This window comes from Tenrec ecaudatus, chromosome 16 (genome assembly GCF_050624435.1).
Source record: "Tenrec ecaudatus isolate mTenEca1 chromosome 16, mTenEca1.hap1, whole genome shotgun sequence".
NCBI classification, from domain to species: Eukaryota; Metazoa; Chordata; class Mammalia; order Afrosoricida; family Tenrecidae; genus Tenrec; species Tenrec ecaudatus.
In genome coordinates, this window is record NC_134545.1 from 62,349,361 (window position 1) to 62,374,760 (window position 25,400).

At 44.2% G+C, this 25,400-nt stretch overlaps 1 protein-coding gene across 1 annotated transcript in view; it reads left to right on the forward strand.

The window, feature by feature from the left end:
* Nucleotides 1-25,400, forward strand: part of ANK3 (ankyrin 3) — a 367,935-nt gene that overhangs the window by 135,188 nt on the left and 207,347 nt on the right. Inside the window, exons 6-7 of the mRNA XM_075534954.1 lie at nt 863-1,048; nt 2,893-2,991. Of these exons, the coding sequence (XP_075391069.1) occupies nt 863-1,048; nt 2,893-2,991 (285 nt within the window). The remainder of the gene's footprint in view (nt 1-862; nt 1,049-2,892; nt 2,992-25,400) is intronic.

The window sequence follows — 25,400 nt, forward strand, 5'->3', positions numbered from 1 at the left end:
GGCTCTCCGGCCTGTGTCTGGTATGAGGGTTGCGACACAGGCCTTGCTGACATTGGTTTCATCCTCGTCATTCCCAGCCTCGGACCCTGTCGGATAGGATGGAACTGCCTCTGTGGGTTCCAAGACTGTAGCTCTTTATGTGAGGAAAAAACGCTTTCTCTCAGCAAGGGGAGAAAGAACACCACGATGGATGGCATGCATCTCCATAGAAAGGAGATTGAGAGAAGGCTAGATAGGAGGGGGATTCGAAAATCCATTGAAAAAGTCCATGATCTCTCAGCTTCGTTTTTACATACACTTTTTGAAGCACACCCTCTCCTAAAACAATATGGGCAAAAGTGTCCATCGGGTACTCTGAGGCACTATTTCTCACATCCCTGGATTTTTGCATTCAGTCAAATAGATGGTAGGCATTCTTCAAGTGTTCCAGCCAGGGGAAGAATGATCAATGTGGCCATTTAGGAAATCCATAAGACATTAGTTTGTAGAGAGCCAGGTTTCTCACACCTTCCACAACTCTTCAGTGGGCAGGATGGTCCAGTTGTACCCTAACAACTCCAGAAGGAACATATTGTCACCCAAATAAAACCATAGGTAACTTATTTGCCAATTGTCTCATTTAATTATTTTAGGAAGCTCTTTTTATAGAGAATACACCCCACACATGCTACAACCATACCATTTGCTGCTCTATTAATATATATTTGGAAGATGTCTTTTATATGTCCATCGCAATGTGTTAGCTTTCATAACCTGAAACAAAAACAAACATTCTCGCTTGATTGCCTTCTTGCGTTTTGTTTTGTTTTTTAAAGGAAAGCCAATACCAATGCGACTAATCCTGATCCCCGCTTCTCCACAGGACGGCTTCACGCCCTTGGCAGTAGCTTTGCAACAAGGTCACGACCAGGTGGTTTCGCTGCTGCTGGAAAATGACACGAAAGGGAGAGTGCGCCTTCCAGCGCTTCACATCGCCGCGCGGAAGGACGACACCAAGGCCGCCGCCCTGCTGCTGCAGAACGACAACAACGCGGACGTGGAATCGAAGGTGAGCCGCTGCGAGACGACCTCCTGGCCACCAGCTCGTGCCAGACCCCACCATCCAGAATGCCCGTGTCCCTTTTGGCAAGCTTACGCCAAACACGCAACTTCACTGCAAGGTTGACAAACGCAAGTGCCCCAGTTAAGCCACCCAGGGCGCGTCCGCTTCGCATGAAAGGCTAGGAGGGGGCGTAGGGATTGTCCTCAAAGGGAGGTTGCTTCCCAGGAAGTTGACTTAGAGGCGCCTGTTGTTTCCCTTGCTGTACTGCTTCTCGATTTTTCAGCCTCTAACATTTGCGCTGTAGCATTAAGGTGGGAAAGAAAGTGGCAGAATCCTAAAGATGATGTGCACAAAGAAACCTGTGCGGCACCTCCAAGAGGGCCGGCAGCACACCTGGTGTCGACCGTGGCGGACAGCCCCAAACTCCCATTGCCTTGACGCGCGTTACTCAGGGCCTCTTTTAAGGAAACGCGCCCCGCGGAAGAGGCCACTGTGTAGACACCTTCATCCACCCTCGCTTTCTTTCTGTGCCTCCCGTGCGTCCATCGTAGCTTCCGTCCTCAGAGCTTCCTGCAATCCATATCATTGACTGTGAACTAACCGGTCATTTTTCCCTCCTCTCTGCTTCCAAATGTGTTCACCCAGATGGTGGTGAACAGAACAACAGAGGTATATATCCGTATATCCATTCAATCTCTATCTGCATCATCATGTCCTCATGACTTAGCGCTGCTGCTTCATTTCTTACCCCTCTTCGTTGCATCGCCTCCTGTAGGCTAGATACCTGCTTTCGACGCCTGCCTCAAAGTAGCATGTGCCGGACCAGAGAGCACTTTGACTGGCAGGGCTGCCTGCAGCTGAAGCTGGTGTGCAAAAGGAGGCTCGGGGACTCCTTGACACGCGCGAGGGTCGCTGTAGGAGGTGTGGGACGGGAAGAGCTTTGAGACCTACATGCTTCTCCGCTCTTCCGAAAGCTGCAGACAGCCCTGTCATGCTACTCACCCAGGACGGATTCTTTAGGGTTCTCCATGACACTTCCCTGCCGTGGGGTCAGCAAGAAGGAAGTCTCAGTATGGTGCCAACAGGACCACCCTTCCATAATGCCCGTCACATAGCTAGCATGGCTAAGAGGCTTGCTAACAACTTAGAAATGCATCTAGCTCCTCCAAGGTTTCAATCTCTGGGGCTAACTGAATCGCTGCATGTCTTAGCATTTTTTTAAGGAAGTAAAATGACCTCGGTATGCATAACCGCCCCCCCCAAAAAAGTTATAAAATAGGCATTTGCTAATAAAGAGACCAACTTGTGGATTCTTTATGAAATGCAATCGTCTCTTGGGCAAGACCAATTTTGTGCTCTGCACCCCTCCCCTCAAAATTTTTCCTTCTTATAATTAAAATTACCTTTACTCTTGATTACTTTGAAGCAGTATTGAATGTATAAAACCAAGTGAATTTTGACCTTTTCAATAGATAATCCTATCACCAATAAAAAAATGAAATGAGACCAAAAAAGTCAGATGTACCAATAACGCTTTCTGTGATCACTGAAAATTGTTCTTGTCACCCCTTTTAGTTGTTGAAAACATTGGCTTCTGTAGGTTCTGCTTCTAGCTTACTAAAATGTCCCTCTGTCCACCCTTGGGGCCTCCCTGGCTACCTCTTTGCCTATCCGTTTGGGGTTAATTAGGAGCCCTGTGAGCAATTGGCACTGACTGAAAACTAGCCGGAGTGGAATGTGGAGCTCAGCATTTTTTGCTTCCTCATTTTTATTTGGGCAAGGGTGGGACAGTACACGATCAGACAAGTGTCCCGAGCAATCAACCGAGGTCTGCTGTGTTTCCTCTGCAGAGTGGCTTCACTCCGCTCCACATCGCCGCTCACTATGGAAATATCAATGTCGCCACGTTGCTGTTGAACCGAGCGGCGGCTGTGGACTTCACTGCAAGGGTAAGAACTTGACGGTAATGAACTGGTTTTTGTGATGTTTGCAATTATTTGTAACCCTCTTAACATGAGGAGGAGGTTGGATCAGGTGCCTCCCAAGAAACCCCTTCCAATCAGTAAAAGTCATTTTCTATTTCTAGTTGTACTTTAGTTCTCGATTTTACACATGTGTGCTCATCTGCTTACAGAAAAACGTTTACCGAGTTCATAGCGACAGGGTATGCCTGTGTATGTGCTCGTGGGCATGTTGTTCGGTGCCATCAAGTTGGTCCTGACTCATAGCAGCCCTGTGTACAGCAGAACAGCACACTGCCCGGGTCTGTGGTGCAAGTCATTATGGCTGCGAACCACAAACTGTTCCCCTCGGGGAACCTTCTCAGCCTATTAGAAATAGTCAGATGATACTAACGGTCTCTAATGGCCTTCTAGAGATCAGTGCTTTGACCTTAGGGCTGGAACGGTGCTAGAGTACCTGGGGGAGGCACAGGTATCAATAACCAGATAACAGACCACCATTGCCCTTTATCCTGTGCCCCCTTCAGAGTTTCCATCGTGGCTAGCAGGGTCCTGTAACATGAGCGAGCACATATGTGTGGACAGAGGAGTTACAGTATCATGTGTAACACTGGATGACATGTTGGACAACCTAACAGAAGGATGCTGCTTTGAAGCATAAAATCCGGTTCCAATGCTGGGCATGATCTTCAGAAAGGACTTGGTCAGAAGTAGAAATGAAGTAGGAAGCAGAATGGAGAGCAGTGGCCACAAGTGTAGACCTGGGACTCAGACTGCCTGCGTTCAAATTCTGATTCCAACCTCTAATCTGTGTCCAGATTTTTAAAATTATTATTATACATTGAAATAACAATAAAACCAATAATCATAATAAAATAAGATGGCCATATTCTTTTTGCAAAGAGAATATGTGCGATAACAATAAAATCAATAATCATAATAAAATAAGATTCCCATATTCTTTTTGCAAATAGATAAGACCGCTAAGAGATAATATGTGGAAAGGACTTTAGCATAGTACCCGGGGCATTTCATCCTCATTAACATCATCAACAACAATCACAGCAGTACTAATTTTGGTCTTATTGTTCAAAGAATTTCTTTTTGCTAGAAGCTCCTTTGTTAGGGAAGAGAAATGAGACTCAGTGAAGTAGATTATAATACTAATATCACAGTGTAAGATATGACAATAATAATAATAATTTGTAAAGTATCAAGGGTTCATTAGGAAGGGGAGAGTGGGGAGGGAGGGGGGAAATTGAGGAGCTGATACCAAGGTCTCAAGCAGAAGGCAAATGTTTTGAGAATGATGATGGGAACAAACGTACAGATGTGCTTGACACAATGGATGGGTGGATATTGTATTGTGATAAGAGTGGTAGGAGCCCCCAATAAAATGATTAAAATCAATAAATAAAATTTTTTAAAAAGAAAGAAAGAAATAGATTTTTAAAAATAGAAAGACAAGGAATCAAAATACTAATATCATCACTCGCAGTATACAAATGGCTAAGAGTTTCCCCCTAGCCCATGTGCTGGACAGTTGAAACCCACTTGGAAGACAGGCCTGATTTGTCTAATTCTAAAGGCCCAGAGCCTTGCAAATCCCAAGGAGCTGTTCTGCACTGCACACATGAAGTCACAGTGAAGCAGAGCTAACTGGAGACAGCTAACAGCAGCAGCACGCTGGCTGTAGTCGCCGCGGTAAAAACCGGGTCCCTTTTTAAGTACTGGCAGTGGCAGGTGGCATAGCTATCTCATTTTTCCTAGCATGGAGGAAAGTATCAGGTCTCCTTGTTTAAGAGAAGTGAAAAGTGAGGCCAAGAGATAAGATGTAGTGGATTTTGAGTTCACAATTCATTGTAAGCTCCAGTCTAAGAACAATGAATTCTTGTGATGTGGCCCTGCCCAATCCTTGCCCTCGTGAAGTGGTCACTGAAGCAAAGCCTGGTGAAGCAATCAGACTGTGCCTGGCTATCAGAAAGAATGGCACCTGGGGTCCTAGAGGCGTGTTCTAAGCAAGCAGCCGTCTAAGTGAGGCACCTCCTGTCTGTAGAGAAGGAAATGATGTGAGGCAAAATTCAAAATAATAAAGAGCAGTTTACTAGTGGCATCCCTGAAATTATGGTTTTTGATCTTCATTAACACCTGGAATTGACCCTCATCCAACTGAACTAATATCTTGGTTCAACTTTCAGCCAAGCAAGAGTAAGGCCAAGAAGGGGCACACTAGCCCAGAGCCGGTGCACGCTCCTTAACACCGGAAGGGCAGCATTGACCCAGGAATCAGTCCACTCATGCTACTGCAGTGTTCTTGTCGTGTCACCATCTGTAAGGCTTCGGTGACATGCACTTCGGTGGCATGGACAGAGTGAGGACAAAGTGGAGCGCTCCTTTAAGCCGTGTGGAAGCCTCGCTTGTGGGTTTTTTGCCATCTAAGTGTTACAACCGAAGTTTGTTTATTTAAGGCACACTTTGTTTCTGAAATTCTCAGTTTAACAAAGATCTTACTAAGTCACATCTTCTAATTAGGATGTGTGGAACATATATACCAGGGTGGGGTTTGATTTTTATGCCATTGTTCAGGAATTTCCTTATGTTGCGGGAAGTAAGAAGATTTGGGAGAAATGTTTAAGCAGTTTAATAGGATAAATTACAATATTATCAAGCTCCTTCAAGCAATTCCAAAGCCTCTGTTTACATTTTTTAAATGACTGTGGTAATTATAAATAATGCTTATGTATTGATTAAAGATCAGTGGAAACCTCAGAGCTATGCTATTAACCCCATCTGACTTACCACATATATGTGTTTTAGCTTAATCACACTGCACTTTAAGATATGGTATGTTAAAATCCAAACGTTTTACTGATTTTGAAAAGAATTTCCCCAGTGATCCTTAATTAAGAGGCTTAATAACCTTGGGGGAAGGGGGGTCGAGGGGAGGTCAGAGCTGAAGCCTGTGGTGGTATTTGATTATACCTACAGGAGGCTTGTGATGTTTACACCAAATACCTCTGCTCCTCACTGCAGAGGAGAATTGATGACTTGCTTTAGGATTTCTGAGAAGAGGCGGCTCTCATAAAGCACATAAACTGAGAAAAGAGTTGCCTTTAAGAAACTCATTTGCATTTCCCCCTGTTTAGTAATTTTCGTTACATCATAATGCAGCCTTGGGGACGGCCAAGGCCTCTCCCTCCTCCGCAGGTCTTTCAAGGTCACGGTTCTCTCAGGAATGCAGTGAAAATAAGCAGGTGAGAGTACGATGCCCTGAACACAGATGGGACCAAATTGTCCTTGGTTAGAATGCACAGAAGATTATTACACCGCTTTGTCAGGTAGACACTGCCCAAAATCCCAAGCGTAAACCCTGTGCTTCAGGTCCCAGGTTGGGCTAGGAAGTGGTGATTGGATGGCTGGAGTTAAATGAGGTAGAAACACCCCCCCCCCACCCCCCAGCCACTCATGCCGCACAGCACTGCTCTGACCGAATATCGAGACCAGGGTCTGGGAGATTGGGATCACCTGTGGACCCAAGGAATGGCCCAGGGAGTTAGTGAACCTGCTAACGAAGACCGCTGGGGAATGAGTAGGAGCAAGAACCCCGTTCCTGGAATCGTTTCCTGCACGCAAGAGGCGTTCATTTCCAAAGCAGATAGGAGACAGAACCGAATGTGGCGTGACTAACGGGAGGACACAACAGAACCGATGGCTTGCCAGCTAATTTATGTAGCAGTAAAGCAGATCCCAGCCAACGGGGCATTTTACAGCCCCAAATTCCAATTATGGCCATCGATGTTTAGCACAGTCTTACTCTTTTATTAACACCTCTCCCTGGATGTGTGTCATGATGTTGATTTTTGTCTGGTCACAGTGCCATTGTGCTCTATGTGAGGTACCCTAACATCCTCAATATTCCTTTTGGATTATCCCAAAAGACCTGTTCAGCCTCTGGGGTTCCCCGCAGGGAGTTAATGCGGGAGCTGCTGCCTGCTGCAATGCAGTGTCAGCACACACACCCCACCCCGTTCCCAGAACTCAGGCTGCTGAGTTGACACCCCCTGAATTTATTCATGACCCTTGCTCTCTTAGCAAATCAGACTAGCTCTCTTGGGGAAAGGGATTAACTACAATATATCCAGTAAGGAGCATTTGTGCACTGGTGCCAAAAAAGGCTGTGTGCCTGCCTACAGAGGGCCTTGTATTGATTGTAGAAGATAGGTGAACACTTTGCTGGGCAGGAATCATCTCATCAAATTCACGGGCCTGCTCACCTCATCTCCCCTCGTCGCTGGCCTGTGTCTTGTACATGATTAGCCAGCTTCCCATGTGGAGAAAGTAGCAATCCCCCGACAGTCTTACTACTTCGTGATTTTCATGTGTGTTCTCCGGAGGGATTCCGTATTTATGTGTTTAGGATGTATGCTTCCCTTGTTTCCAAAGGGATTCCAGGTTGTTTACAGACTTGAATATACAAAATAAGATATGTAAGGCTAAAACACACAAAGTAAAGGTTACCAGATGGCTGGGGGGAAGCCAGGAAATAAAACTGAAGAATTTATTTAGGGCCTGAGGACATTGCAAGACATAATAGAAAGAGAAGCTTGGGTTATATGGTTTTCATATTTCAAATGGAAATCTTATAGTCACTTACAGAGATGGTCATATCTATGCAATATATATATATTTTACAAAATAACTCATACATGATTTTTCTCAGGTGAAGCTTTATATTAAGAACAGTTAATTACACATTTGTAGACAATTTGCTATATTCCCAATGGCTTTGCTCCTGCTGCTCCAGGCAGTCTGGGGATGTTAACTGCATCTGAGAAGGCCCACTGCCGTGGAAGCTGCGAGGCTCTGTTCTCCGGGTCCTGCGTGTTGTGGTGATCATGTTGTGTGTGACAGAACTTGGTCTGTGGGCCTCAGTTCTACAACTCGTTAACACATCCGTTGGACAGCCTTTCTCAAATATCAGATACCTGAAATAGTGTCTTAGAAGATGCTAGACCACAGTTGGAACTCAACTGAGCTCTAAGAAAATGTGCTTTATTTAAGGTATTGTGTTTTATTTCATTTGTTGATTAAAGTGAGAATAGCTGCTGTAGGCAAGATCCTGGGGATCAGATTTGAGCAGCCTATGGTCATTCCTCTATAACTTCTTGAGATTCCAGTGTGCTAAACCACACGGCGCGGTCTCTTCCGGAGTGTTCCCAGAGCACAACTAAGTCTAGGCCGGAAGGGCTACCCAGACTTGTCTAAAATTGGAGGGATCGGTGAAGGAAGTTCAAAGGCAAAGGTGAAGGACAGGTCTTTGGCAACCCCTTCCTCCCTGGTTGTCACCAAAGGCCCCCCAGGCAACTGTGCTGAGGAGTCCCCTCAGGGAGGACAGGATCCCTCTGGCAGAGTTCCAGTGTCCTCGTGCTCTGTCGGGCTCTGCGGGCCGTGGGGTAGGGAGGGGGTCCTGTCCCCTCGACCGTGCTCTGTCGGGCTCTGCGGGCCGTGGGGTAGGGAGGGGGTCCTGTCCCCTCGACCTCTGAGGGTTATCATTCTGGAGCCACTGCTCTCCTGTAGCTCTTTCAACTTTAATTTTAACGAAAAACTTAAGTTTCAGTTTCTCCATCCCACATTTCAAATGTTCCCCAATGTTAGTGAGCACTGTTTGATACACCACAGACAGCCACATTCCCCTCCTCCACAGATTGTACTGTCTCCAACAGTCCTTGGAGCAATAACGCGGCACCGCCGATACGAGGCCTTCCTTCCCTCCACGTAAGATTTATCTCACAATGTAACTCTTATCTCTCCTCCTCCAAGAAAAATGATCCTTTAAATAGCTACACGGAGCAGTTTCTCCTTAATACACTGGAACTGTTTGGTTCCTAAAGTTTGTTTTTTCCCCCCACTTTTCCGCTATGTAACCAGAAACCTATCACCACCACCACCACCACCAAATGAAAACTTTTCCCCCAAAATAGGAAGACTACTAGAAATTGTAAAATAGTATTTTCTCATGAAAAAAAATTAAATTACCAAGGGCTCAAGTAGAAAGAAAATGTTTTGAAAATGATGATGGCAGCATGTGTACAAATGTGCTTGACACAAGGGATGGATGGACGGATTGTGATAACAGCTGTAAAAGCCCCCAGTGGAGTGATTTTTAAAAATAGTACTTTCTCTCCAATTCCTGCTATATAACCAAAACCACAACAACCTCACGGGCATCTAGTTGATTCTGGACCATCTCTCGAATTGACTGCCATCGGGTCAACCCTGTGGGTTTCTGAGCCTGACTGCTCACAGGAGTAGAAAGCCCAGTTTTCTCCCGAGGAGCTGCTGGTGGCTTCAAACTGCCGACCATGTGGATCGCATCCCAGCAAGCACCAGGGTTCCCTATATAAAGATTTCCAAGACTATAAATCTTTATAGACAGCCTCATCTTTCTCCTACAGAGTCGCTGCTGGGTCGAAATGGCTAATCTTGTAGTGAGCAGCCCAGTGGTTATCTGACAGCATGTATTCAGAAATATTGGAAATTGAATGTGTTAGTCTGGGTAGCCTCGAGAAACAAATCCATAGAAACTCATATGTGTATAAGAGGGAGTTTTATATGAAGGGTAATTTTACATTAAGAAAGCATCCCAACCCAGTCCAGTCCAAGCCCATAAGTCCGATATTAGCCGATATGTCTAATATAAAGTCCTCTTCAGACTCATGAAGCACATGCAATGACGCTGAATGCAGGCCAGTGAGCAGAGAGTCTTTGGATCCAGTGGTGGTGTAAGCATCTCAGTGCTGGCATGGGTCTCCACGTGGCTTCTCCAGTTCCCAGGGCACAGGGTCTATCAGCGTAGTGCCATGTGTCTTGCCAGGAGAGTGCCTCCATGGGAGTGAGCAGAGAGAAAGAGTCTCCCCTGCCCCCGAGGAGGACATTCAGGAATTCCTAGAATCCCTAAGGGAAGGCCATGCCCACACATAGGCCTCATTGGCTGACTGGCAGCCTAGACTCCACCCCTACACTCTAAATCCTCAAATTGATACCAGATTATGTAACGATCACATTGAGCTAAATTTCAAGAGAATCTTCAGTCACCAGAGATATGCCCCATACTCATTCAACTTGTCTGGGCCTCAGTTTCATAATACATGTAAATGATTTTTGTGTGAATCATTTGAGGTAATGGGCCTCCCTCAAAGGTACTTGTTATGACCTCTAGCTTACTGCCACCCTCACTTTGTGTGTGTACCCCGCCTGTACTTCATCTCGCATAGTGAACAACAAATGCTTCATGCTTTTTAGTGGTACTGTCTGTCTCTTTAGAGTACTCTGTTACTCTCAGCTTCTTGCAGGCAAAGATGCCTTGTTGCCCTTCTCTCACCAACTCCTGGCTGAGTAGGTCATAGCTGGCATCTCCCCGTGCACCTGGCTGTGCTGGCTGTACCATGCACTGCATCCTCACAACATTTTGGTGAAGTACTTTTTTGTTGGTCACAGAAAATGTACTACTTTCCAATTAGACCTTTTGAAAAAGAAAGCCGCCTATTTCAGAGAACTGTTCTTCACGGTAATATGAGCCCTTGTTTTGCTACTGGTAGTGTGTGTGTGTGTGTGTGTGTGTGTGTGTGTGTGTGTGTCCATAAAGATGGTAAATATTCATGGAACACAATATAAGCATTTCAACATTTTAAAAATATAAAAGTCCATGGCATTAATTACATTTATCATATTAACTATCACCATTATTCATTTCCAGGGTTTTCGTCCCCATTAACAGAAGCTCACTGCTTGCTAACCAATTAATAATGCTGTCTCTCTCTTTCTCTCCCACCCACCCATGGTTCCCATGAACAAATTTTGGTCTGTACACATTTGCATACTATCAGTTCATACACAATTTGTGCCCTTTTGTGATTGACTTACTGTACTTTGCATGGTTCACCCATGATGTAATATGTTTCAGGACTTCTTTTCTGTTTGTGGCTAAGCAATATCCTACTGTCTGTACAGACCACATTTTGCCCATTAATTCATCTGTTGACAGACTTGTTGTTGTTGTTGCCCCGAAGCCCTTTCGTTGGCTTTCATGAACTCACCTCCACACGGCAGTGGGAAGAATGTTCGGGCAAAATTCCATTCCGCTAAAGAGTTTCAGATATGCGCCTTTGAGGACCCAGCCTGTTACCGAATAAGTGCTCTGTGGATGTGCATGGTCTTCCATTCTTTTGCCATCATTGCTGTAAATCCCACTGAAATTTGCCATACTAATGATAAAAATAGCTGCGATTTTTAAGCATTTGCTAAGTGACAGCATCTTTGTTAAGTGTTTTTACCTATTATCTCAGCAGCCTTATGGGGGCCGAAGCAAAGGGATAATAAAATTTATTTATAGCTCCCTCCCACAAACTACTTTTTACTTCATTTTAAAGATTGAATTCCTCAAGGTTAGGCCTGTGTTGTATTACTATTCTTTTTAAATCATTTTATTAGGGGCTCATACAACTCTTATCACAATCCATACATACGTCAATTATGTAAAGCACATTTGTACATTCATTGCCCCCATCATTCTCAAAACATTTGCTCTCCACTAAAGCCCTTGGCATCAGGTTCTCATTTTTCCCCTCCCTCCTTGCTCCCCCCTCCCTCATGAGCCCTTGATAATTTACAAATTATTATTTTGTCATATCTTTCCCTGTCCAACGTCTTAAAAAGCCCACTACTATTGAGTAGATTCTGAGCCTTAGTGATCCTGTACAGAGTCTGAAACTAATGTTTTACAGGAACAAACAGCCTCAGCTTTCTTCCACTGAGTGGCTGGTGGGTTTGAACTGCTGACCTGTTGGCTAGCAGTCTGATAGCACTATTAGTGCTGATGTGTTCTATTGTCCATTTTAAACATCCTAGCACATAGCTCAGCATCCTGCACTAGAAGGAAGTATATCTATCTTTGGTGAATTCAAAAATATATAACTTCTAGACCTCTTTGTCCACTACTGCTTTGTCCAGCACCTTGAATATTTTTTAACTTTCTATTGTAATTTGGATGGAAGTATACAGCAAATTGGTTTCCATTCAAAAGTTCATAAACATTTTGATGTGTGACATTGATGGCGTGCCTCACATTATAACAACACTCTTCCCACTGCCTCCTCTGTTTACCATGGCCATCCATCCATCCTGGCCTGTCCCTTCCTACCTTTAGAGTTTTAGCCCCGGGGCAAGGCCACCCTTTTGATCTCTCATGGCTGATTGTCCTAAGGAGCGCATGCCTCCTTGGTGTCTATCATATGGTTGAAAGTTGCGCAAAGGAGGTAATTTCAGTGCCAGGCATTTCTAAGATCCATGGTCTTGGGGTTCTCACCAGTGTGTATCAGACCAGAAAGTCTGGCCTTTGTTGTTCCACATTTTCTCCCATTCTCTCCAGGTCTTCCGAGTGTACTCCCTCTCATGGTGGTATGTAGTGGTAGCCAGGTACCATATAATTTTTGTGTTCTCTGGGTCATACAGGCTGGGGTTCACATCAACTGTTAGTCCTTGGGAATATTTGTTTATATCCCATAAAGAGCTACATTCTCTGAATCCCATGGGGGAAGTTCTAAGCTATGCCACGCAGTTGCTCTGAGTCAGAATCTACTTGATGACAGTGTGTTGGGTGGAGGTCTTTACATCTGTTTAATCTCTTTGGCTTTGGGCAGGGAGAGAGCCATTGTTGCCTCTTATTTTCATACATGGTTTTGTTTTGCTTGCAGGCTTTTAAGACCCCAATTGCTACCTCACCACATTAGGATATAAAAGATTTTCTTTCTGAACAGCACTATGCCAGTTGACCTTGGTATCTTTCACGACTATGACCCTGAGACCTCACACACAGTCACTCACTGCCCTCTAGTCAAGCCCAGCTCCTAGTGACCCTCTAGGACAAGGTAGAACTGCCCCTGTGGGGTTCTGAGACTGTAACTCTTGACGGAAGAAGAAAGCCTCACCTTTCTTCCATGAAGCATCGAGTGGCTTTGCACTATTGACCTCAGGGATCACAGCCTAATGCTTTATTATTACACCACCAGGGCTTGAGGAGGTTGATTATAGATAAGCTGTTTTCATAACTTTGCTTCTTGTATGCTTTACTATGTTCGTGGATCTATTTCAGCTTTGGTAAATATATATGTAGAAATATCTTGCATCAAACCTATAAATATTTGTAGACATAGTCCCATTCTTAAAGCTACCAAACATACATAGATACATTTGTTACATATGAAGTTAATTATTGCAGGTTTCTTTAGTTGTTCCTATTGTCCTCTATGGTATAGTATGGATTCAACTCCCTCAAAACTCAACTCAGTGCCACTCAGAGTAACCCCCTGGGGTTTTCCAAGGCTGTCACTGTCTATGGAAGTAAAAGGCCAGTCTTTCTCCCTCCAAGCTGCTGCTGGTTTTTAACTGCCAACCATGCAGCCCGCAGCTCAAAGCGTACTCACTACACCACCAGGACTTCTATAGATTCAAGTCTGCATACATATATAGTTAAAGGGGTTACATATAATTTGTTTGAAACCAGAATTAAGAGCCGCAAGCCCTTCCTCAGTTACTGTATTCTGTTACCATGGCGATACTTGCACTACAGAGGAAGTAACCGGTAAACAAGCCTTAGGGCAGAGTAAAAGAACAGCTTTTATATAGAATTTGCTCTTCTTAGTATATCCTATAGACTGGTTCTTGATTTTTCTGTTCAATTTACTGAATACAAATTTCTTTAAAGATTTTTTTTTTTGTCTTCCATCCATTGGTATGTTTGAGCTTCATGAACGCCGCCCTGTGAAGGCTCACTTGCTCTCTGTGGAGAGGACGTTTCTAAGCGGCAGCAGCATAGTGACCGCAGGAGCTCTCAGCTGTGTGTCGGACTCCTGTTTGAGTCACTGGTCACAGGTCATCCAGGGGGAGTCCCTCATCACCCAGCATGCAGTTCTCCTCATGCCCAAATGAGAGAGATGTCAATCACCCACAGGCCTGCCCTCTGACAGTGGCCCAGGTGACCTTCGGTCTCCTTCCCCTCTCACAGTGGAGAGTAAGCATAATTGAGTGGCAAAGTAACTCATATCAGACTGCCTGGGGCCCTTCTTGACCTGGAGGCTTCGTCTCTATGCAGGTGGACAAATTATGCTTCAGCTCTGTCCTCCATATACTGGTCCAAACAATAGTGCCCCCTTCATACCTTGAGGAGCACTGGTGTTGCTGTGGGTACATGTTAGGGTGCTCACCTCAACCCTACAAGACAGGGTAAAGCTGTGTTTCTAAGACAGCAGCTCTCCAAGGGGACAGAGAGTCTCTTCTTGCTCTCATGGAGCAGGCTGGTGGATTGGAACTATTGACCGTGGGGTTCACAGCCCAACTTGTGACCATTACACCGCCAAATGAAATAGTCCCTATAAATTCCTTAGCACCGTGTCTTAACCACAACACATGTTTGGGGCACTAGACACATCTGTGGTAATTATTACTTTAATTGGGAAGATAATCAATTCATTGTAAGGCGTGTTCGCCGGTAAAGGCAGGTCGAATCATGACATCACCTGAGAGTACTTTGGAGGGAGGTATTTTGTGTTACAAACTGACTGTCATGCTGCTTGTCAGTATGAAATGATCAGGGTTTCAGAAACTGTGTGTGGTACTGGTTGAGGCAGTAAGAGCTACTTATGAAACACGTCCAAGAATCCAGAATGTGCATTCAAGGGGGCTTCAGAACAGGTGGTAGAAAAAAAAATCCCATTTTTTTCCCCATGAGCTTTTTGAAGCCCCGTCATATTCCTCTACCTTTCCTCTTTGAGTTTGTGCCCTGCTTCCCACAGTGCTGCTCTGGAAAAGCTGCTCCGAGAACCAGCTTAACTGACCTCAATAAGTCCTATTTTGAAATTCTGTGAAATAAAGTTCTATTAAGGTAGGAGCCAGCAGAGCTCGGTGTATTCATTTGCATTTTTAAAGGGAATTATTCTTGAGCTGTAGAGTTCTTAAGTCCTCCAATGGAGGCAACTAGCAGGGCTGGCCAGCTACGCCTGGACCAGCACATTGTCCTGCCGCCTGGGCCAGCACATTGTCCAGACGCGCGCCTGAGCTGGTGCGTGTGGACGAGCTCTGAGGTGCCCGCAGGGTGCCGCAGCTTTCCACGCAGGACGAAACCAGTGCTCTCCCCCGGGGGTCTGAAGAACGCAGGGGAACGGGGAGGGACACTTCCCGGGACGACGTTAGGACTTGGCAAAGGCGGTCAATGACCTTGGGAGAAGAGCCCTCCCCGTTAAACAGATGCACGATCAGTTACTGGCTGCTTCCCAGGCGGATCAAGAGAGTCCAAGACAACCAGTTCAGACAGGTGGCCGGCATGAATGATCACAGTTGAAAAAAACCTACAAACGAGGCTGTGATGGAAATAGAAGGTTTCAAGTCAGCTTGGAAAACGGCTTTACCCAAACACGGTGGCCGATGCATGACGATGCATAGGTAGTGAGATGGAGGAGGAATCGGGCGGCCCCTGGGGAAGAGGCCTTGCCTGTACGGTCTAGAGGACCCTGGACTTGCAAGCAGAAGGGAGTGCTTACAGACCTTAAACAGAGAAGCGGCATTGTGGCAGTTTAAGGTGTGCTCTGACGCTCCACGTGCTTTGAACGTGTGCTAAGAGGAAATGAAGAGATCCAATGCTGAGCTTTGACAAACGCCAGTCACGTGGGGAAGAAAGCAGTGGACAAAGAGGAGCAGATTTGACCCCGGGAGATGCTCCTCCCTCTGAAGATGACCTGTACCACCAGAACCCTGCTTCTCCAAGAGGCATGAGGAAGCACTACTGTCCTGAGATTTAGAAATGGTGGGGGGGCATTTCGGGTTAAATAGCAGTGCCCCGGCCAGAGGACCAATGAGCAAACAGCTCTCAACAGCCAGGAAGTGGAGATGAGGTGGGGTATCTCAGGTGAGCTTGGACGCTGAAGTTGTCCTGTCCTCCTGCTAAATGGAAGAGCAGAGCACCTCGCGCAGTGACCTGCTCCTCTAGAATCGTGGGCGAGAAGACCCTGCGCGGCCCCTCAGTTCTTTTGAGAATATGAGGTGGAATAACTTACACAACATGTAGACTGGTTTCGAAGGAGTTTTCATTGATTTCTAGGGGTGCTGTTGAGTAAGTGTTGAGCTACTAACTGCAAGGTCAGTGACGCAGTAATAAAACTACACTCGGTCTACATAGTTCATAATTACGGTGAAATGACACTTCTTAGCATGGCTCCTGTGATGTATTATCAAGTCTAGCTTCTCTGCCTGGGGTTATAATCCCCTTTTGGGGTGAGTTCTCTATTAAGCTAGTGGACAGGATTAAGGGAGATGTAGTCTGAATCCCCACCTTACTCGACAATGTGAATCAAGGCATTACTCTCTGTTTCCTCGGGGATATGTTCTGTGGAAAAAGAAAAACCACACGTCTATCACAGGCAGTATTCTGTGTGTGAGAGCTGTCTCAGAAGTAGAGAAAGATTTCCTGAGGTCATCAAAGAAGTGGTGCTACTAACAGGAGCATGTTTGAAATCCCCGCCTGGTGTGGATGCTGAGACCAGAGGCAGCAGAGGCCAACACATAGCGACCACAAGACAAAGCAAAGAGGTTATACCCCTGAGACCATGAGACAGTGAAGTCGAGTGGCCTGCAGGCTTCCTGGTTTACAGAGGCCAACTGGCAAAGGGGCCATCTGGCTAAAGGGCTGCAGACCAGAGAGAGACATGTAGCTGCTAGATGAGAGAGGTGCTGTCTTGGACCAGTGGCTGTTGTCCTTTTGTTTATTGATCTCGACTTGTGGTGACCTGTTCACCTCCCCAATTAACCCCATAACTGGGAGATCTGTCTGTGAGTTATGGGTAGCCACGGCACCAAACGATCACACCCAGTCGCAGACCAGTACACTGTTATGGGAGGAACAGTGGGTGGCAGAGTAAGGTAATGGAGGCTGGGAGGTGGAGGATCTCTGCCTCCTGATATCTCTCTCCCAGGCGAAGCCGGAGGAGGTCAGATGTGCTCTCCAAGCCATTTCACAATAATGTTCACATGATAGTTCACAAGTGCAGTGTTCTAGGCTTTGGAGTGGATCCAGGCCCATCCCCGAAAACCAGAATTGGCTGCAGTCTCTCTTCCACCAGCTAATGATTCCTTTGCCACCTGCCCCAAGATTGAGGATGAATTAAATCTATTTTTGTACTCTAATGGTCATGCTTTGGAGTGGATAGTTGACATTTAGCAAATTCATGGCCGTAAGACAAAAATGTGCAATATAAAGAAGATAAGACAAGCTTGTCTCTGTAAAAGAGCAAGTCCTTCCAAATGAGAAAATGAAAAACAAATCCAGTAATCTCTAAGTCAGGACCTTTCAGAAGGTTTATACAGCTGGTCAGATGCTGGGTTTCTGATTCAGCAGCACCGATGGGAGGAATCGCTATCTGTATTGGTAATTCATGTAATTCTTCGGATCAGGCAACTTTAGAAAACACGGACCCAGGCCTTGAGGACCTGTCTGTATAAATAACTCAAAATTGAGTCATTGAAATCTCAAAAACCTCATTTGCTGGAAGCAATTCTTTAAGGTTTATGCATATACATATAATGATGTAACCTTGATGATACATATAATGATAACCTTGAAGTTATATCAGTTTTTGTGGTTCAGAATTTTAGATGATGTTTTTCTTAACTTTCTGAGTGGCATGTTCTTGGTATTATATGAGTCACAGCAATATGAAGTCTTTATATTCACATGGAACTAGTTGACATTCAACCACTGCAAGAGATAGCAGGGGATGAAGAACCTATGGTACTGCAGGAAGAAGTTCAAGCTGTACTGAAGGCATTAGCCAAAACCAAGCCTTCAAGAATTGACCGAATACCAACTGAAATATTTCAACACACATTTGAAGCACTGGAATCAATCACTAGTCTACGCCAAGAAATTTGGAAGGCAGCTACTTGGCCAACCAACTGGAAGAGATTCCTATTTCTGCCCATTCTAAAGAAAGGTGACCTCACAGAATATGGAAGTTATCAATAATACAATTAATATCACATGCAAGTCAATTTTTTAAAGATGACTCAACAGTAGTTGCAGTAGTACAGGGAGGGGCTAGACATTCAAGCTGGATTCAGAAAAGGACATAGAACAAGAGATATCATGGCAGATGTTAGATGGATTTTGACTGAAAGCAGGGAAGACGAGGAAATTGTTGACTTGTGTTTTATTGATTAAGACATTCAACCATAACAAACTATAGAGAAGAAAGGGAATTCCAGAGCACTTTGTTGTGCTCATGTGGAACTTGTATATGAATCCAGAGGCTGTTGTGCAAACAGAACAAGGAAATACTGAGTGGCTTAAAACTGGGAAAGGTGTGCGTCAGGGTTGCATCCTCTCACCATACTTAATTTGTTGAGTAAATTACTACAAAAGCTGGATTATATGAAGAAAAATGCAGCATCAAGATTGGAGAAAGGCTTATTTAACAACCTATGGTAAGCATATTATACAACCTTGCTCTCTGACAGTGAGAAGGAATTCAAGCACTTGCAGAGGAAGATCAAGAATTGCAGCCTTCAGTGGGATTTACAAGCCTCCTTGTAAAGAAGACCAGAATCCTCACAACTGGACCAATAGGTAACACCATGATACATGGAGAAAAGGTTGAAGTTGTCAAGGACTTTGTCTTGCTTGGCGCCACAATCAGTGCTCATGGAAGCAGCAGTCAACAGCTCAAAGGACACATTGCATTGGATAAATCTGCTGCACAAGACCTGTTCAGAGAGTTGATGAGCAAGGATGTTACACTGAGGACTAAGGTGCACCCAACCCAAGCCCTGGTCCTTTCCATCACCTCCTTGGGTGCCACGATGGCCTCATGCTGATAGTGTCCCTCATCTAGGTGGTGTATCTTTGTCTTACTCTTATCTTTGTCCTGCCTACAACTGAATAAATGTGTCTTTCTGACTTACATTTGAATTCAGGGTCACTTTTGTGCCCTAGAATGGAGATATGCTATTTCTTTTTTATTAGAAATTAAACACCAGCTGTGTTTTCTATATTGAGACTGGACTAGGCTACTTGGATTCTGAGCTAGAGCTACCTATTTGACTAATTTAAGAAAAGACTCATTATGGATAGATGTGTTCCTACATGACCCAGTGGGAAGAACCAGCACACATTTTAGAAGCAGACAGCTCGGGTTGGTGCTTTTCCTCCGTGTGCCCTTGGCCATGGCCTATGTTCCTGTCCAGCTTCACATTGGCCACTTGTGAATTTGAGCTGTTAGTCTTTATCTTATGTGTCCTTCTAGAGCAAGTCAGAGCTCCATAACTGGTAGTTTTGTTCCTTTTAAATTACATTTATTTTCATGTAAAATAATAAATTCCTCAGACTAAGTCAGTGTGAGTCTATTTTTATGGTAGCAGAATCTTTTTTTATGTAACTAACACTTAGAAGAATTTTTAAGAGCATACACTATTTTCATTTTCAGTGAGTAAGAATGTCCATGTTGTGTATGAAGTGATGGTATCCCTGAAATTTATACTGGAAAAAAATGTTTTAAAGTTTAAACATGTTGAAAACTACTGGACTAGATATCTCTTAGCACCCATTCAACTGTAACATCCAATGATGTTAAGGAGGATTCATACTTAACATCCAATGATATTAAGGAGGATTTGTTCTTGAAGGCAAGGATCTAAAATGTAAGAAGGTATAAAGTTCTACCTCACTCTTCCTGGCGCAGCTGTTATTATGTGTACTGGCTGAAGGGGCAGATGGAGAAAAACGCCCATTACTATTCTAATTATCCTGCCCTTCGCTACTGAATCACTGGAAATGACGAGAGAGAAGACCCCAAAGTGCCTTATTCTGTCTAAGTTGTTGATTACCTATCTTCTATTAATCCAAGTGAAAGCCTCTGACCATATCAATGATGAACAGTCTCATATTTTCCTTACGAGAAAATAAATAAATCTCTTGGGTTATTCAGCACTGAACAGATCCAAACACTCCGAGCTGATTTCCCCACAAACATCAAATATTTAAGCATTCGCTGCTGCTGCTGCTTGGGAAGCTATCAGGTTTCGAATCAAATGGGATTTTGTTGGTCTTCCTGGAAGGGGCTCAGGTTGAGGAGGTGTCAATGACAGCAATAACATGGGTGCCAGGCTCGGCAGAGCCCACATGAATAGAATCTCCTTGTCCGGCCAGAGAGCACAGAGAGAATCAGTGGGCAGTTAGCAAACCTGGAGAAGAGGAAAAATGGCTTTTCTTAGACGACCCATTTGGTGTCATTAAAGCTTCAGGATGAAAAGAGGAAATGGGGTTTTGCTCGCAATGGTGCCCGTCTTACCAACAGTCAATCGATGATGACAGTGGTTCTCAACCTTCCTAATGCGGTGACCCTTTCATACAGTTCCTCATGCTGTGGTGACCCCAACCCTAACATTATTTTCATTGCTACTTCATCACTGTAATTTTGCTGCTGTTAGGAATCAGGCAACCCCGGTTGAGACCGGCTGTCTTATGAGAAAAGGTACCAAGGTTTCCTTTGTACCCTTCACAGAATCCCATTTCCATTGAATCCGCTTTGAATCGCCCTGCTCATGTCGAGCAGTGAAGGCAGCTACGAGTGCATGTATTTAATTGTTTCAAATTTGATTGGGTATAGCCTTGAACTCTCAAATCTGTGCTCTTAGAAGTATTGGTTTGCATGTACTTTGTAGATGTCATAAGACATGAAACTCTTAGGCGTTCTTACAAAAATAGGTTCTGATATGTGACAACATGGATGAACTTTGCACATATTATACAAAAGGAAAGAAACCTAACACGAAAGACCGTATCTTGTAAGATTTCATTTATATAAAGTGTGCAGATTTATAGAGACAGAACATAGATAGCGGTGACAAAGTGCCAACCAGAGGGCAGGATGGGGAAGGACTGCTAATGGGTCTGAATTCTTTTGAGGACAATGAAAAAGTACTGGAGGAAGTAGGGGTGATGATTGGGCAGCCTCGTGCCTGTCCTACAACTAAAGCAACTGAATTTCACAGCGGAGTGTAAGGGATGTGAATTGTATCCCAATGAGGTTTTTATAAAAGTAAACTAGGAAAACTCTTTCCATGGAAAGCAACAAAAACAGAGGAGCAAAAATGATTTCACACTCACAAGCAAAGGGAACGTGGATTACATTCCATGTTCTTTTCTTTACTGTATCAAATTCTATCTGACTGTTGTGTACCTGGTTTATGCCTGTCGATGAGAAGATAATCTCTCCCCTTAGAAGCTGAAACCCTTTCCAAAGATACATGACCTAGAGGGTGAACTCTAAGTAACCCACTGCTCCTGAGTCCATTCTGACTCATAGGGACCTACACAGGGTTTCTGAGACTCCTTTACAATCTGTAACGAAGCACACGGCTTCCTCTCTCGCCCACATAGCAGCAGCTGGTGGGCTTGAGTCACTAGCTGCAGTTAGCAGCCCAGGGCCTAGCCCACAGCACCCCTACAGCTCCTCAGAGGGCGGCCTAGGAGAGCGGCCATGGCTGTGTAAATGTCTTTCCCCTGCTTTCTCTGGGAACCTGTGTACAAACATCTGTCTGTCGGTTTATATTCGGAGTAGTGCTAAAAGTATAAGAGACTAGAATGAGAAGAAGTGTGGCATTTTCATTGAAGTCACCAGCACATGGAAATCTCTATCTTTAGACATGTGTGTGTTTTTTTGTTGTTGGCTTTTTCTTTTCTTTCTGTCTTTGCAACTTTGGCTAGCTTTATCGTTGTGGTGACATAGAAGCAAAAGCTATTATAATAAAAATTAGAAGTATCACATATCTGACTTTAGCAGTTATATTCGTATTTTTTAGAATTTGTTTCTTTTTGTTTTGCTTTTGAGAATTTAATCTGGGGCCACACCCATATAGTCATATCTTTTAGGGTCATTGTGTAGAAGATTCTGATTGGTTTCGTGTGTTTAGTGATCGTTTCTCCCAGGCGTTTCCAAAGAGGAGAGCCATAGACTGGAGAAGTGGGAGTCTGGGAATGAGCTGCTTTTCAATATAGTTCAGCAGACTGAAATATCTGCCATTTTTCACAAGTGAGGTAGGAACTGCCTCTGATTTCCACTTTAGGGAGGTACAGAAATGACCGTGCCTTGGGGATTCTTTCATAAAACAAACTTGGCGGCCAGGCCAGCTAGGTTTTTCAGGAATAGCTGAGAAAGGAAAAGACAGGCAGATAATTCTTCATTTCTCCCCAGAGCCCTTGTTCCACCCAGACTGCTTACATGCTGCTACGGAGCCTTTGTATCAGCCACACCCTGCCCCAAGGTCTTCCCTTTCCCCAGCTATGGACTGAAGTTTTCACAGCCTTCTCTAACACCTTCTCTAACATCAGAAGCACTGCCCACCATAGGCCCTCCTTACAGTTCACTAGTTATTTCAGGGGGCTGCTAACTGCAAGGTCAGCAATTCAAAATCACCAGCCACTGTGCAGAAGAAAGATGAGGCTGTCTACGCCCATAAATATTTCGTCTCAGAAGTCTACCAAGGGCACTTACTTGCCCTCTGTCCTCTAGGGCTGCTCTGAGTCAGAATCGACTCATTGACATCAGTTTGGTCTTTTTTGTTTTGTTTTGTTTATCTTTTCTACCCAAACTATTCCATAATGCCATGCACATATTTATTCCATACAGTCTTAAAGCCCATTTATATATTATAATATTTAAAATTCTTACTATAAATATTTGTGTTTATTATTATGCTTATAATTTTTCTTCTTATATGGATAACAATAGGTATAATAAGAATAGTTCCTAAGACTTTTATAGCATTTACTAAATCACCAAGCTCCAGTCATAATTTATTAATTCACTTAATTCTCTTAACAATTCTGTGATGTAGATACAGTAAAATCTACAAAAGCCAAAACCTATGTAAAGTGGAAACTGCCAGAAATCTCAGATAATTTCCCCTCAATTTTGTGACAGTGGAAAAAGGAGGAAAACTTGTCGAGTGTTTGGCATCACAGAAGTCACTGTGTTAGAATAATTCAGCAGAGATGACAGCTGTGTTGCAGATTGCATATGGTAGACCTGGCATCTGAATCTGTGGGCAACCTGGCACCACAGTATTCGCCTCTATCCCTTGCCCTGTAGTATCTATCTTTTAGCATACTCGGAAGTGTCTTAAAATGTGTTAATGGCAGAGAGTGGCCATTTGTACAGGCCTAGCCTAATTAAGAGAGAATGAAGGTTGAGATCAGACAAATTGTGTGACCTTTGGTGAGTTCGTTTTTTTAGTTTGAATTTCCTCACCTAAAGAGCCCTGGTGGCACTGATGGGTGAGCATCGACCTGCTAACAGCCTGGTTGGAAGTTCAAGCCCACTGGCTGTTGCACAGGAGAGGGTGAGGCTATCTGCGCCCCTATAGATTCACAGCCTCTGAAACCCTATATCGGGCCAGTCTTCAGTAGGACCTAACAACAATTCCCAGGGGGAAACTGGGAAGTATGTAGTTTGGCAAGTAGATACTGAAGGAGGATATTAAGTATACCAAGTTTGTCATGGCTTTCTCTCATATTATAAGGTGGGGGGTGGGGGAGGCAGAGGCGTGAATCTGAACCAGTGAGTCAAATTTCAGTGTCCTGCCTGCCCTTGTTAGCTGTTCCTACATTTGAATGGGAGTTGTAATTGATCATGGAATCCCTGGGTGGCGAGAATCGTTAAAATAGTCAGCTACTAACCGGAAGGTTGGAAAGTCAAGTCTGTCTAGAGTTACTTGGAAAGGCCTAAAGATCAACTTTGGAAAAATTGTCCACTAAAAGCTCTATGGACATCTGGAACATCAGAGGAAGAAGCCAAAGTTAGGAATAGCAGGAGGATATGGTGAGTAGTGTGCCTAATTGCCTTCTAGGAAAACTGCCCCCTTTCCATGAGGAAAACTGGATGATACCAGTTACCATTGCTGAACAGTTTGGTAAAAGATTTCATAGAATAGAATTAGAAGCTGACATCAGCAACTTGAAATTCGCTCCCAAGGGGCCAGTGAGTTTCTGTGGCAGGAGCACCTCAGGAGAGGCCAGTGAACAGGTTCTAGAACTCAAGAGTGTACGTCCCTACACTGGGCATGTGGAAACTGTTGGGTCGGTGTATGTTTTGTTGTATATATTTTCAACAAAATAAAATTTAAAGAAAAAAAATTCTACATACCCTGGTTCTACTCTGACACACATGGGGTCACCAGGAATCCGAATCAACTCAATGACAACAGTAGTTTAATTAATCTGTGGATGGCCTTGTAAGGGTTATAAGAATTAATGAGATAAGTAAAATGCTTAGTGATTATAATGTATCAGTTATTATATTATAAAACTATCAGCCCTTTTGAACCTTTATCACACAATTTCCTTAAACCGTAGAATGTAAACCCTTATTACTTTATTACTTTTATAGTAATAAAGTACCAATTAGGAAAAGTTTTCCAATAGATTTACACCATTTTTTTCCACAGTCTGAAAACATTCTCAGCACAGACATGATGCTTGGCGGGAGGAGGACCTTGATGGGTGTTTCGGATTGTTCCAAAACATGGCTGTTCTCAGAGTCGTCACAGCCGATTTTCTCTGATATTGCTGATAAATGCCCACAGATACACTTAGACTTGTAGGGCCGGGGAAATCTTCTGACTGCATAGGATACTTATTGATCTCTCAATTTGAGTTAGGCTTAGCTCACCTTGACAACTGATGCTCAAACCAAATTCAGGGAGGGGAGCTTCCTAGTAAGACGACACTGCTTTAACTCCGCATGGGCGGGCTTAATTAGCTTCCTCCTAGTCAACCACATTTGAACAAATATGACAGAGCAGTAAGGGAACACCCTGACTTAAAGGATTTTAGCACATATTCAGAAAAATCATCTTTTCTTCAATGAATCACTCAGGAAAATGAAGTACTGATACCTGGGCCTCACCCCTCAGGATCCCTGGTGGCAAAGTGGTTACAAGTTGAACTGCTAACTTCAAGGTCAGCTGTTTGAGACCACCAGCTGCTTGGGAACCAATCACAATGATCTACATATAACCCCGCCCCTGGGGGACAAACAACAGAAAAGTGGGTGCAGGGGGACACTGGACACTGTGAAGCATGAAAAAATAATAATTTATAAAATATCAAGGGTTCATGAGGAAGGGAGGGTGGGGGTGGAAGGGGGAAAATGGGGAGCTGATACCAAGGGCTCAAGTAGAAAGAAAAGGTTGAGAATGATGATGGCAACAAACATACAAATGTGCTTGACACGATGGATGGATGGATGGATGGATGGATGGATGGATGGATGGATGGATGGATGGTGATAAGAGTT